The sequence below is a fragment of the Phodopus roborovskii genome, unplaced genomic scaffold (assembly GCF_943737965.1).
Source record: "Phodopus roborovskii unplaced genomic scaffold, PHOROB, whole genome shotgun sequence".
Classification (NCBI taxonomy): Eukaryota; Metazoa; Chordata; class Mammalia; order Rodentia; family Cricetidae; genus Phodopus; species Phodopus roborovskii.
Window position 1 is genome coordinate 1708776 of NW_026126460.1, and position 15687 is coordinate 1724462.

A 15687-nucleotide genomic window follows, 5' to 3' on the forward strand; every position below is an offset into this window, starting at 1 on the left:
GTCTGCTTCTCAAAAAAAAAATGAAGTTAGTTATGGGTTTGGTCTACTTACTAAGCAGTTAAATAATGCTCACTTTTATCCAAGAAATATCCAGATATAATCCAATTACACTAACCCCTCTTACTCACTTTTGAAAGTCAAGGACTTTTAAGTGTCAATAGTCCCCCAAAGTTAATTATATTCTAACTTGTCTAAATTTTATAGATTAAGCTTTCCCAGATAACCAATGCTTTACTAGCTCAAGTAATACGTATTAAACACTTAACGTGGGATTAGGTCCTTAGTAAGTGCCCAATATCAGGGATTATCATCACCAAATAAACATCTCTGGGAAACAGAAGGCGGCATTGTGCAAATAAAAGAGATGTATATCCAATGTTTTAAAGTGATGCCTTAAACATTTGTCTCTAAACCTCTCAGGGGAAGACTGCCAGACACACTGAGAAAAGACTACAATAATAAACAATGTCAGTGTTTTCTTCTCAGTAAGGTTGTTCCTATAAGATTTACAATACTTCAATTTTTCTACAAATAAATAATAAAGATGTAGAGGGTATAGGGTATATTAATAAATCTCTATTGCTCCAGGAGAGGGGTGGGGAAAAAGAGAGAGGGGGAGGGAGGGAGAGGGGAAGGAAGAAAGATAATATTCATGCATACTGTTTTGAATATTGATCATTGAAGTTTTAGAATCTTAAAGGTAAGAAACATTAGTAACAGCTGAGTATGAAACACGAAATGAAATATGATAAGAACCAAATGGAATGGCAGATTAGGAATGAGATGTAATTTGGCCTCTAATGGATATAATGGTTACAGACATCTTTTGATAGGTACACCAAAGGAACACAAATTACAACTTAAAAGTAATAAGACATAGTTATGATTCTCCAGGAGGCAAACAACTAGAAACACATGTATTTGAGGAGAGAAGTGTTTTCTGAGAGGTAAACAACAGCCATAATCACCCATATCAGGATAACCCAATGAGCAGTGATCATGGGATACCAGAGCTTTACTGTAGGTGACAATTTTCATAAATATCACATAACAAAAAAAGGATTGCACTCATCATATGCATTGATTATTGCTATTTAAGACATTATATCCAGTCATTCTTACTTTAACTGCTGTCATTTCAGTTGCTTATTTCTGGGTAAACAAATGAATCAAATCAAATGGTCCTATAATTCAGAACTGAATGCTTCCTATTGATGGTAGAACTGACTTATTTCCTGCTGATGCTAAGAAACACCTGGGCTGTTCCACCTAACACCCCTAAACCCCAAAAGGCTTCATCAGGTCAGAAAACAAGACTGTGAACTTGGAAATGAAAGATATTTGTTCTCACATTGGGACAGGTTGACCCATGTGACCTCTAGAAGAGGGTATGGCTGGATACCTAGTATCCCCTGGCCCCATCTCCATGTCTCTTCATCACCAGGAGATTCTGTGAAGGATGGTTACTGTCTGAAAGCTCTGGTCAACCCATAGAATCAACCATGAGCCAAACTTGTCCCACAACAGGGACAAGGACAATTTTTGGATCAATGAGGACAATTAACATCAAAGACCCATCACTGTGTATCTATTAACCTTTTATAACAAGACATGTTTTATGGGAATAAAAACTTGGCTCTTTATTATAATATTAACAGAAAAACTGTTTATATTTAATACAGCTAATTAGCAAATATTTTAATACTGTGAATATTTACTAGCTAAAACTGTTAAAAGATTTACAAATAAACAGTTCTACTAAATAGATAGTAAAGATCATTTGTGAAAAGAGATTTTTCCTTACATTATAATGATCCCATTATCGATGGAAAATGAGTCAGAAGGTAATCCGGCAATATTCCAAGCTCGAATTGTCACAGCTTCTCCCAGGGTCCCCATAAGAGAATAGTCATCTGAACAGGGGATGTCTCTTTCTTTGCATGATTGTGACCACTCCTTGGTTTGGGTCTTTAAAATGTTCACAGAAAAAATATAGATGTGAGTTGGTGGACAGTTGCCAAAAGAATTACATCTAAACTCATTAATAAATCTTTACTTATTGAGAAATTCAGCTATTGTTGAAGCTCTGCATCAAAAATTATTTGTGTATTGTGGTGGCTTGAATAGGTGTGGCCCCCATAGACTCATGTGTTTGAATGCTTGGCCTATAGAGAGTGGAGCTATTTGGAGGTGTGGCCTTTTTGGAGTAGGTTTGGCCTTGTTGGAGAAAGTGTGTCACTGTGGGGGCGGGCTTTGAGGCCCCATATGCTCAAGCTATAACCAGTATGGGACACAATTCACCTCTTGTTACCTGTGGATCAAGATGTAGAGCTCTCAGCTCCTTCTCCCGCACCAAGTCTGTCTGAATGCCACCATTTTTTTCACCATGATGATAATGGAGGACTAAACCTCTGAAACCGTAAGCCAGCCCCAGTTAAATGTTTTCCTTTATAAGAGTTGCCATGGTCATGGTGTCTCTTTACAGTAATAAAAATCCTAAGACCTTTCTCAAATAAAATTATAATTAAGAAAGTATGATATGTACTCAAATGAAAATTAAATGTAATCCAAAGGTGAGATAATGCCTGGGTGGACCACATGATGAAGTTGGAGTTGTGTATTAGAAAGAAATATTGCTGTGTGTAATTTTAAAGTTTAAATTTACAAAGTAATTTACGTTGTCTGGCTTAGTTTCATTTCTGTTGCTTTCATAAAATAACTTGACAAAAATCAACATGGGGGAAAATTGACAACCTTGATCCCAATTAAATTTGAGATGGCAGGAACTTAATGCAGCTACTCATACTCACAGTTGAGAGCAGAGTGAGGTTGAATGTATGCATGCCTCTAGTGCCCAGTTCACTCAGCAACTAACATGGTGCTGCCCACATGTAGGGTGGACCCATTCATCCCAACTAATCCAGTTAAGGAGATCCCAACAGGTGTGCTCATGAGCCAACCTAATGTAGACAACTCTTAACTGAGACTGTTTTTGTAATTGTAGATTGTGTCAAATGGACAATTAAAAGTAACCATCACATTATCCATGCAGTTCACATATTTTATTTAAATATACAGAAAAACACTATATTATTGTTGTTATTATTATTATTATACAAACCTAAAATGGTGGAATGGATAGAGAACACAGATAATACATTCTGGCTCCCATGTGCTCTGTAGGAAGAAGGATCACCCAAAGACAATTGGGTTCTATAAAGAGTCAGGTCTATCTACAAGAGGCATGGTCTGTTATGATGGCCAGGAACCAGAAGAGTGCTCAGTACTAACATTCACACTAATGTTCAAATCAGGTTACAGATAAAAAGCTCCAGAAATAGTAAAAGACATGACTTGGAAGAATGCAGAAACAAGACAAAAGAAGGATGTCCATAAGCAAAGTGGGAAAGTGAATCTATGTGATGTTGGTACCTGTTTTGGGTTAACAAGGATGTTCTGGGTATGTACAGGGAGTACTGGGAAGGGCTTGGTTATCACTACCCTTTCCCTCAGTTTCTTACTGAGCAGGTTGTATCAGCATTTTAGTTTTATGCATCAAGGACATAGTAGTGGATGAGTGTTATTAGTAAATTACAGATAACATTATTTTTCCCTTTGCATCCTACCAGCAGTACATAATTTCAAGTTATTCATCTACCATGGATGCTAGGCTTTTTAAAAATTTAATTACTTCATTAAAGCCAGGCTTCTCTTTCATGGTTGTAGGATGTTATGTGTGGTTCTTTGAAAGTTGGAATATAACACAAAGGTACTTGCATAAATGGATAGCCGAGTTCTCTTACAGCTGTGAGCATGTGACAGGAGGTTTTACTGAAAAGAGTTGCAGCAAGTTGAAGCAATAGCTGATAATACAGTAAGTGGGATTAAATAGATTTCATGTACTTCCTGGGGATTATGTACCTGGATAATTCTGTGGACATAACAAGAGGTTTCCCTGGGAAACCTGGGTAATTCGAGGACCTCTAAAAGTTGTTCATTGTCCTTCAGGAGTGCTAGAGCCTAAAAGGGAAATCACTGAGCTCAGAGCTTAGTAGACTACACAGGAAAAAGCAAGGACTTTACCCACAGTTGGAAACAGTGCCAACTGCAGTTGTGAGACAGTTTTGCTCCCTGATCCTTTCCATTAGCAATTAACATTTCAGCCCCTTGTAGGGAGACACCTGGTGACCAGAAAAACACCCTGGTCTTTGTCAAATACTCACTGTGTTAATTCATGCCAGAAATACATCTTTTCATATTTGATTCTGTATGTTATATTACCATAGGGTGTTGTTGGCAGCACCCTATACAAAGTTCATTGTCTGCCTTTCCACTCCACTTTCCCATCCTCCTCTGAGTATTTCCTCTAAGGTACATTTCAGGCTCTTATGATAACATATAAAATAACTGAGCACCAATCATGGTGTGGGATGGCACTTCTTGCTGCCCAAGCAGCAGATAATGTTCAGTGAGGGTCAGTGAGATGTCCAGGAGTATGCTTTGGACTAACAGAGATGGGAGTGATGCCTGCTAAATTTTTCCATTGTCCCAAGTTGATGTAAGATGGAGTCAAGTGGCCATGGTTCCTGTTCCCACCCTCTCACTGACTAGCCTGATGGCTCTGGGAAACTGTTTTAATCTTTATAAGTTTCCATGTCTAAAACTGTCAAGCATACTAATCCATCACTAATCAGATAGTTAAACAGTAACCACACTGAGAGAAACAATGAAGCCCTCTGTGAGGGTTAAGGAGGTCTTATCTCCAACCCATAATGTTTCATCTCTGACATGGTTTTAGAATTACTTATTAAGATCCATACAGATTAGTTGATGAAGCATGAATCCCCTCAAACAGGTGCGCGCGCACACGCGCGCGCACACACACACACACACACACACACACACACACACCTGATTCCTTTATACTCAGTTAGGAACTAAAATTTCATCACTAGAGTCTATTTATTTAAAATTAGATTTTAAAACAATATTTCATATAGCAACTTTGCCACTAAGCAATTTATAGGGTATTTATGTAAGTATAAATAATTTAAAACTATTTTGTTTTCCCTTCCAATAACTAAAACACAAAGTAAAACACATTTGAAAAAAACAATGCTCTCTAGTTCCCCCACAACAGTAATAACAACAACAAACAGACAGACCTGAGGTTAATGTTGCAATGATTAGGGAAGGGAGAGACCCAAGGGCATCTCTCACCTGTCTGTAGTTGGATGTAAAGGCCCCTAGGTAGGCAACAACTCCCGAGGAGATGAGGATATCCCCTGTCAGATTGATGTACAGCTGTCCAAGCTCCAGGGCCGAGTTGCTCCAGCGCGTTTTCTCACCCCCCAGACCCCCAATCAGTTGTTCAGCTCGCTCCAGCTTTTTGCTGCACAGATCAACCTCAAAAATAAATGTAAACTATTACCAACACCGACAAGCAAAATGAGCTGAACATTCTGCCGAGTTGTAAACTTGGGATTTTTTTTCCCCCTCAATTACAAACTAGCCTGAATTTCTAAAGCACTTTGATGCATCTCACTGAGATAGGGAAAATCCATGGTGCTTTGTGTTTTAAAACAAGTAAATGATGTCAATAAAGTTATCAGAATTCCTACAGAGCATTTAGTATACAATAGTCCAGGCTACTCTAAGGAGATGAGCTTCAACACAGGAAGACTGAGATTAATAAAGATCATTCTCTTGCCAATAGAGATATTTTTAAATGATCTAACAAAAATGGAGATGGCCCCAGGATGAAGCAGGTTAGTAGAGTATTTGCAGAGCATGCACAAGGGCCTGGGGTCCCAGCATCAGTACTATACTTTCAGTATTTTATAAGTGTTCCTCCTCATTTACCTTAGTTGGTTTAAGGTTGCTCTTAAAGGTTACAAGTTTTAGCACTTATTTACACTTATGTACAAAGCACACTCTTTCATGTAGCTAAATGGCATCATCCTCCCAGACACTTGCAATTAAGCTCCAAAGGGAACGTCAATCAACAGCTAGGAGCCTGCTTTCTCCATCGGACACTCAGCCCGAATTTATTTTACACAATTAGACAATGTGATAAAAGGGGAAAGAGGCAGATGTTGCTCAAGGTGGCAGACTTAGGGGAAAGCACTAAAACCAAGATTAGTGTTCCAGCCAGTGTGGGGACTGAATCACTGTAATTTAATTTTTAAGTGATAAGGTCATTATTCTTTTAAAAATGAAATCAATACATTTATTTTACTTGTTTAAAAAATATTTTAATAGTAATAGAATTGTATCACTCCACCCCTTCCTCTCTCTCTAGTTCCTCCCATGTCCCCTCCTCTCAAGTTGACAGCGTCTCTTTATTATTGTTACATATATATGTATGAATGTATGTGTATGGATACACACACACACACACACACACACATATAACTCGCTGAGTCCATCTTTTCTTGTTGGTGTGTAGATGTTTTCAAGGCTGACCACTCTGAAATGGACAACTAGTAAGGGTGCTCATCCATGAGAGAAGCAAATTCTCTCTCTCTCTGTTTGCAGTTCTTTGTCTAAGAGTGGGATCTAATAACCCATTCCTTCTTAGTATGTCCATTGATGTTGCCATTGGTCCAGCCTTGTTTATGCAGCCATTCCTAGGAGGGGCTCTCACAACAGGCTCCTGATATTCTAGCTCTTACTGTTCACTCTTCTCTGTTCACTCTACTCTGATGTTTCCTGAGCTGTGGACGGAGGAGTCACGATGTAGAAGTAGCCATCATGGCTGGGCTGCCCACAATCGGTTTATCTCTGTTGTGTCTGTGATGTTGTGTGTCCATTTGCTGTAAAGAGGCTTTGTATAGCTGAGGTTTTGGAGCCAGGAAACACAGATGAGAGAGAACAAGGGTGCTGGTCTTTCTGAGTCACTTGTGAGTCATGTTCATTGCCGCTCTATTTACAATGGTCAGGGAATGGAAACAACCTAAATGTCCTTCAACAGGTACATTAATAATGAAAATGTGATACATATACACAATGGATACTACTTAGGTGTAAAGAAAAATGAAAGTGTGTCATCTGCAGGTAAATGGATGGACATAGAAAACATTACATTGAATGAGGTAGCCCATTATTCATAAAAGAAGGTGAGTAAAGTGTATTTTGGGACTCAAACTGTGAAATTTTATAATGGACAACTCCATGATCAGTGAGAGAGAAATTTACATTATTTTGAAGTCATAATTCATCTTATGTATTTCCCCAATACTACTAACCATTATTTAAGATTAAAAGATATAAAACACTGGTTCATGCCTACAGATAGGCATGAGAAAGCACAAGGTTTGTAATGGTTCATAATTTTGATGTTTCCAAGATTAAAACTTTCTTCCTCAATTTTCCCACATTAAAAGACCTCCTAGTTTCCTAGTGAATCGATCACAGACTACAGTAATGTTGCCACTGGAAAACTCTGAAGGAAGTACTCCTGACTTCTTTTTCCTGGGAGTTCTTTTTCCTCCAAAAACAGAAAGCTACTATCAATATAAATATATGCATATGTTCATTTTCTATTTTTCCAACATTTTTCATTACAAAAACTTGAAAAATTCAAACACACAGTAAAGTTGAACAATGTTTCCAATGAGCAACTATATACTCTCACTTAGTGGTTATATAATATTATTTAAATAAAATGTAATTATGCCCAGTAACAGGTTAAACATTGACACAATGTCCTGTATGTGTGCAAATACAAATTACAGGGTAGATCTTAGAGAAAAAGAAGATAGCCCCTTGGTGGTGATACACACCTCTTATCCCAGCACTCTGAAGGCAGAGGCAGGAGGATCTTGGAGTTTAGGGTCAGCCTGGTAATAGATAAGGGCTCCAGGAGAGCCAGGGCTACACAGAGAAACTCTGTCTTGAAAAAAGAAGTGTGCAGACATGCCAGATGTCTGGGTTCAGGTCATAAACAATGACTAGCAGTTGGGTTGTCCATGAATAAATTGCTAATCACTGCCAGGAAGAGAACAGGAGTGGCGAGTTTTTTTAGAAGCTGGTAGCCATGTCTTTCTATCTGCAGCGTGACAACCCTCTCACATTTGCAACTGCCAGCACATACCTGGTTTTCCAAGTCAGCTTTCTTCTGCTTGTTCAGCTCAAGTGTGTCTTGAAGCTTGGCCAGCTTGTCCTGAACCTCATATAGGGCAGCTTGTTTCTTCCTAAGACCATCCATAGCAATTTTCAGCTCTCCCTCAGCAGCAGCCAGTTTTATCTTTTTGGGAGCTACAATTTTTGCCACTCTATGAAACAATACAGTTGGAAAATTAAATTCTTCTGAACATTATAGGAAGTTTTCTAACACAAATTTGCTTTCTAAATACTCTTTACAATGACTCAAAACGCTTCTTTATGCAGAATTTACACCGATTTCTAGATTCCATATTTTATCTAAGAATAAAATCTGACACAAAATATAGGAAATGGTCACTGAGACTTGGGGGGTAAGATGGCAGATTAGGAACTGCCTCTGTGTGACTCTGAGACTGGGAAGGGTCAAGACAGAGAAAGAGAGCAAGAGAATGAAGAAAGAGACAGCAGGAGTCAAGCATGCCACACTCAGGAGACAAAGGCAGGAAGGTCACTGCAAGTTAGAGGCCAGCCTGTTGACAGTCAGTTCCAGGACAATTGGGGCTCTTAGTGGGACCGGTTTCAAACTAACAAAGATAGTAAACACACAACAAAAATCCAACAGAGCAGCTAAAAATCGTGGAGAAATAGACAATGCAGAGAAAAGAAAGGGAGCCACAACCATGAAGGGGCCTGGCAGCACTTGTCACAGCAAACTGGCCTTTCTGGCCACCTCCAATCTACAATTTCACAAGCCTTAAATTCAGTATGGGGATTTGGTATGATAGGGACTCTTTCCACATAGCAGGCCAGCACTGGGGAAGAAATCAACACATTGTTCCCTGTGTCTCAGTGTGCAATAACTACACATCATCTTTTGAGAGGTAGCTTATTGTTGGAGACCAAGCCACTCCAGTTTATTAAAGACAATAGAAAAAGAAAAATCACAAGCCTGGGAATAGCCTGCCACAGTGGGTGGGACACAGAACTATGTTGGATACAGATCCACGGGGAGTTTAAGCAGTATGGGGCTTAAGCTGAGAATACAGTGGTTAGTCTGAACCATTTAGCACTAGTATATGTGTCTGTATTATATATACATTATATATACATGTATGTATATATAATGATTCACATTGACTATGTATTCAAAACATATCATATAACAGTTTCTGATTTTACTTGCTTTGTGGATGTTTAAATGTTTTCCTTATAACCATAGAAGTCCCCAAATGTCACAAGACTATCCATCTCACAAGTGGTTTTAAACTAAGCATGTTTTGGGAGGTTTGTGAGGCACCGAGCCCAACACCTATTCATGCAGGCAAGCACTGTACCACTGAGCTATATCCCCAGCCCTCAATTTTTCTTGTGTACTTCATCAAAGCAATACACTGAGACAGATTGGATTGAAGGGCAAACGTTTTCCTTTCCACCTCATATCAAATCACAGATTGAGGGGAAGGTGATATGGGTCAGTCAATAGAGTGCTTGCTTGCAGAAGATGAGGATATGAGCTCAGAGACCTAGCATACATGTAAAAATCCAGGTACATCAGCTTGCATCTGCAAATTCACTGCCAGTGAGGCACAGATAAGAGAATCCTTGGGACACAGTAGCCAACTAGTATTAACAAATGAATGAGCTGTGGGTTCAGAAAGATCCAGCCTCAAAAAAAAAAAAAAAAAAAAAAAAAAAAAGAAAGAAAGAAAAAAAAAAAGAAAAAGAAAAGAAAAAAAGGTAGAAAGCCATGGAGAAAGGATTTTTCCAACATTGATCTCTGACCTCTGACCTCCACATGCACACACATGCACATGTGCTATTATGTACACCCATGTAAACATGTACATATGCTCCAGACACACATATGCAAAATACACATTAAAAAGACTTGAAGTTATATAAAATCATAATTTCCTCATTCTGTGTGTGTACATATAGTATGTGTATATAGGTATATAGGATTGTGAATGTGTGTATACAGTATTTGTGTATACATATAATATGTATGAATATGTGTGGAATAGTAAGTGTGCATATGTGTGTATGTGAGTGCAGGCACACGTGTGATTATATGTGGAGACCAGAGGAAAACCTCTAGAGTCATTCCTCAGACTCTAGATCCAGCTGGCCTGGATCTTGAAGAGTAGGCTAAGACAGCAGGCCAGCAAGTTCTAAAGATCCACCTATCACTGCCTGCATAGTGCTGAGACTCCAAGTAAGTGCCACCATGTTTGGCTTCTCTCACATGGTTCTGTGGGTAGATCATGGGTTCTCGTTCATGTAATACAAGCCCAAATACATGTGGCCCCTGATGCTGGAATTAGAATCTGTGCCCCTTTACTGCTAGGCAAATGCTCTACCACTCAGCCACACCCCAACCCCTCCCGTTTTAATTAAAATTTCCATTTGTACAATATAAAATAACTTGTTTTTATTACCATGCCATAGTTTTGTTATTTTTAAATGAATTAATAAATGTCTATTAACTCCCCAATTAAATTTTCTAACATGATATATCAACAAAAGCTTTAGATAGACTTTAGGAATGTTTAATCAAGGTAGTCTTAAGTCCCAAAACCTTAAGAATCATTAAACTATATTTTCTTTTTAATTGCTATGATCTGGGCTCTAGTAAGATTGAAAACAGTGGTTCAGACATATGTTACTTGATAATCTTTTTTCTTACACGGGCTTCATGACCAGGCGAGCAAACCCAACATAGCAGTTAGGTTTCCTCTCAGCACTTACTTGTCGTAGGAATCCATCGCTATCACCCACTTGCACAGACCTTCAGCAGCTGTTGAAGCATTCCGAATCTTTTCTGGAACAAAGTCTGGGTTGGGGATGTAACTTTTCCTTATGATGTTCATATAAGCCGGAGGAATGTTGTCTTTGTCATATTCATGAAGTGACTGCAGAAACCTTATGTCACCAAGAAGTCTCTTAGCAGGGCCCCAGAAATCCTCAATTTTCTTCCCTGAACCTGTTGGGTCAGGGATTTTATCAGCTTTGATTCCTTTCAAGATGCAGATAGCTTCCATGACAAGCTTGACACCAGCAGGCGGACTCTTCATGGACTTTACCACTGTGATATCCTTGAAAAGTAACATTTTAATTATTAATAGAAATGTTCATTATAATCATATTAATAAGTTCACACCTTCAAACTAAGTCTTAATTTTCTGTGTTGGGTAGAAATGGCGACAACGATAGAGCCATGGCAAGAATTCTGACAAGTCCATTGGAAGGAACAGTTAAAGCAATAGAAAAATGGCCCTGGGAACTTACAGTGGGGAGTGGTACAGAGCTCCAGAAATAGCTGCCATGATGGGGACAGGGGATGAGTCTGGGAAGGGAGGAGAGAGGGGTGGATATGATCAAATAAATAAACCTTAAGTAGCAATAGTAAACCTTTAAAACGAAGCAGTAGTAGTGGCAACTGGCAGCTCTGTTCCTTTTCAAAGGTGACTCAGTCATGAAAAATGTACTTCTTTTTCAGATAACTAGGAAATCCTCTCTCCAGCTTAAAGTTGTCCCTTACATTGGGATGATAATTTGAGAGAAACTAAACTGTGGTCCCCAGTGGCAGATCCTCAGCATCGGGAGAGCTCTCACCTGCGCGGTCAGGGTGTCCAGGGCGGTCAGTGCAGACTCCAGGATGGGTAGGGCCCCAGCCAAATCAGCATCACACTCATCCTTAATGGCCTTGGCGGCCATGGCTTGATCATTTGCTACTATTTCATCAGCTTTCACGATCTTTTCAGTTTTGGCAACCTCCATGGACTCCCTCTCAATGATCACCATCATCTCGTCTACCTCTCGGCTTGCAACCTTTAGCTGAGGATGCAGCGCCTCCAGCTCAGTCTGCATGGTGGCTACCTGAGATGAGGCTGAATCCAGCTTGTCCAAACCCACTTCGTATCTTCTTTTCATTTTCATCACTTCACTGAAAACAAGCAGATGGACTGAGGTGAGAGGCCGGCATCTGTCTACCACAAGGGACATCTCAAGCTCTCTTGAGTTTTTCAACCCTTTTAAAGGAACTAAAGGTTCTCAAAGTCTTTCACAAGTATTGGCTGATTATGGAAAAAACAAAAAACAAAAAATATGAACACAGCAATGCTGGATTTTGCACTGTTATGACAAAACACTGTACCTTAGTCCTTTTTGTATTTCCAATGCCTCTGGGTATATAATAAAAACTCCAAAGTACAAGGCAAAAGGCATTCTATACCAAAATGAACTCTATACCTCCAACATTAGTCACCTGGTGAATTGCTTCCAACAAATCTGTAGTTTTATGGAGGGGAGGGGTCTGTTTATTTTTAATTAATTTATTTTTTATTTTTATTATTTTATGTACATCAGTGTTTTGTGAGGATGTCAGATCTTGAAGTTATAGACAGTTGTTAGCCACTGTGTGGGTGCTGGGATTTGAACCCGTGTTCTCTGGAAGAGCAGTCACTGAGCCAATTCTTCAGCCCCTGGAGTTGTTAATAATCATTTACTTCAAAAAGACTTCAATGCCCCAAATACATCACTTTGAATATTGTCAAAGATTAAAATATATGTAAAATATATTATATCTTCCTAGTAGCTGGGAAAGTTGAGCTTAGCTAATATAGCCAGGCTGGGCTATATTAGCCTAGGGTACACAGTGAGACCTGTATTTAAATTTAAAAATGTATTACATCTTGAAATAGGAATTTTTTTTTTCTATTAAGACAAAAGGGACAAGTGAGACTGATACTAAAACTCAACTGTTTTTGTGCAAAGTGATCTTAAAGGAATAATAAATGATTAGAAATAATTTAAGCCATTTAAACTTTACTATATTAATACTTTAAAACACCCATGTTCATGTATGTTATGAGAAAAGTGTTCTCATCTTTAACAATTCATTTTTAAGTATGATATATATTTAGAGGTGACATATTTCAAAAATCTTCAAGAAAATTGCTGGGGTAGGAAGACAGCTTGAGATATACAAAGTAACCCCAAAAAGGGAAAACAAAAACAACCACTGGAAAGGCTGTCATAGAGAATGCAGACAAAAATCAGAAATGCACATTTTTATCATGTATTGAATTCCTTCAGAAAAAGCAAAACATTTGACAAAAATGGGATGGAGGAGCCAGACCTACCTACAGTCCAGGGCTGTGAGTCAGGCAGCTCCACCACCACCTGGCGAGCAAGCCCTAGGAAGGTTTTGTTCCTGTCAGCTAAGACAATAATAGCACTCATCCCAGGAGACAATGCTAACTTTAAGTATCGACTTTTTGGCAGGCAATAAATATAATGACTTGTTTCTAGGTTCTAACTAGCTATTGAAAGATCTGGAATTTAATCTTTGCAATGAAGCACAAACACAAGGTAAGAATTCTAGTAATTAAAAGAGAACTTACAAATTTTAATTTGCAAGAACTTTTGAAAGTCTAGCTCTCAGCCCTCATCAAAGAGACTTCTCTCGGCAGCAAATGGAGATGGTTCCAAAAAAACCACAGGTGGACATGACACAAAGATCAGTGGATGGTAGAGAGCCTAGCCCCAAGGACATATGCATCTGCAGCACAGTTCCTGCCTTGGCTCAAGGAACATCAGAAAAAAATGATGGCAGAAAGATTATAGAAGCCCAAGGACCAGGAAGTCTTCTGGCGATCACCTCTTAGAAAGTGCTACATACCCACAACTAAACACTAGCTGAACTCCTGGAATCCAGTTAGAGAGAGGGAGGAGTGATGAGCAAAGGGGTCAAGACTCGACTTGAGAAACCCCCAGAGACAGCTGACCTGATCAAGGGGGAGCTCATGCATCCCAGTCTGATAGCTGGGAAACAAGCATAGGACTGACCCAGACCCCCTGAATGTGGGTGTTAGTTAGGAGGACTGGGCAGTCTATGGGGCCTCTAGTAGTGATCGGTACTTATCCCTAGTATAGGAATGAACTTTGGGAGCCCATTCCATATAGGGGGATACTCTCTCAGCCTAGACACATGGACGAGAGGACCTAGGCCCTGCTCCAAATGATAAGACAGACTTGAAGACTCCCCAAGGAAGGCCTCACCCTCCCTGGGGAGCACAATGGGGATGGGCTGGGGTTCAGTTGGAGTGATAGGGGAAGATGGAAGAGTGAGGGAACTGGGATTAACATGTAAAACAACCTTGTTTCAAATGTAAATAAAAAAATAAATTACTTTTACAATTGAAAATTAAAGAAAGAAGGAAAAGAAAGAAAGGAAGGAAGGAAGGAAGGAAGGAAGGAAGAAAGAAAGAAAGAAAGAAAGAAAGAAAGAAAGAAAGGGCTCTATAAACCAAGACATGAGCAACAGTATCAACAGAAAGACTAACACAGAAGGGGAAAATCTCACAGGGTCCTGCCCAAGGCAGAGAACTACAGGCAACTAGTGACTGCTCTGCTGTGAGGGAGCCCTGAAACCACACACACAAACAACAAAAATGGACTCAGTCGGGTATATTTATATGTATTTGTGTGCATGTGTGCGTGCATGGTGCATGTGTGTGTGTGACAATAATTTCAAAAGGCTATCAGTGAAAAGAGGGAGCATGGGAAGAGTTAGAAGAAGGAAGAATGGGAAGGGAGAAATGATACAATTATATTTTAATTAGCTTGCAGGAAATTATGAAGGGAATAGGGTAAAAGATAAAAACATGAAAGGGCAGTAATAGTATTTGAAATGCCCAGAAAACAATGGCTTTTTAACCTTCCCAAAAGTTTATATCTTGTTAGTTTAATCTTGCTTTCAGTTAGGATAACCTTAAGTACTGCGAGTATACAAATAAGAGCCTTGTTTAAGATGATACCCAAAATTTAATCTCTGAGAACAATGGTCCTCCAGTATAGGTAAATCAAAAAGAACCTGTAAGGTCCCATTATGAGGTAAAGAATCTTGAAAGCCAAATAAAGTAAAATCCTGTCAAGTCATGTAGCAGCTTTGGGCAGGGATTGTATATTTCATTAGATGGAAACTTTACTAATGGTAAGACTCTCTAGGGTGTGGGCTGCAATGACCAGGACAGCCCAAGTGTACTAATTTTTAGAAGCAAGGAAAGTCTAGGACCAACTTTTTTGAAATCTCATATTGGCTCTCACTGTAGGATAGATCACTAAAATTTCCTAAACTTCTAACTTCCAATCTTGATGTTGATACATTTTAAAATTTAGAATGTGTATTTCAAGTATTAATTTTTATAACCAAATGAAGTTTGAGATCAATCTCTCTGAAAACTCATGTTGGTGCTGGCTGCAGCATATGCCTCTTGTACTTTAAATTGACATCTTCAAATAGAAGGTTAGTAGAGGGGAAAAGCTGGCTCTATAAATGGAATCTCACTCTGGGATTGTGTTTGCGCAGACCCCAAAGACAAGGCTTATGCATCATCTTATCCCTAACAAAAAGGGAGGAAAATCACTCCTTATGGCCATTACTCAACATCATTATCAAGGAATCCTAGGGATTTACCCACTGCCCTTAAAGGACACACCTTCATTCTTCTACATGTGGGGGACGGTTGTTCTTGAGGGCATACGTGTATATCGGTGTTTTGTAGCCAGTGGTCAACT

At 39.1% G+C, this 15687-nt stretch overlaps 1 protein-coding gene across 1 annotated transcript in view; it reads right to left on the minus strand.

The window, feature by feature from the left end:
- The window catches only part of Dnah7 (dynein axonemal heavy chain 7), a 201071-nt gene that overhangs the window by 72753 nt on the left and 112631 nt on the right, over nucleotides 1-15687 (minus strand). The window contains exons 39-43 of the mRNA XM_051190199.1: nucleotides 11722-12052; nucleotides 10855-11201; nucleotides 8096-8276; nucleotides 5221-5406; nucleotides 1805-1968 (exon numbers count right to left, since the gene is read on the minus strand). Coding sequence (XP_051046156.1) covers nucleotides 1805-1968; nucleotides 5221-5406; nucleotides 8096-8276; nucleotides 10855-11201; nucleotides 11722-12052 — 1209 coding nt within the window. The remainder of the gene's footprint in view (nucleotides 1-1804; nucleotides 1969-5220; nucleotides 5407-8095; nucleotides 8277-10854; nucleotides 11202-11721; nucleotides 12053-15687) is intronic.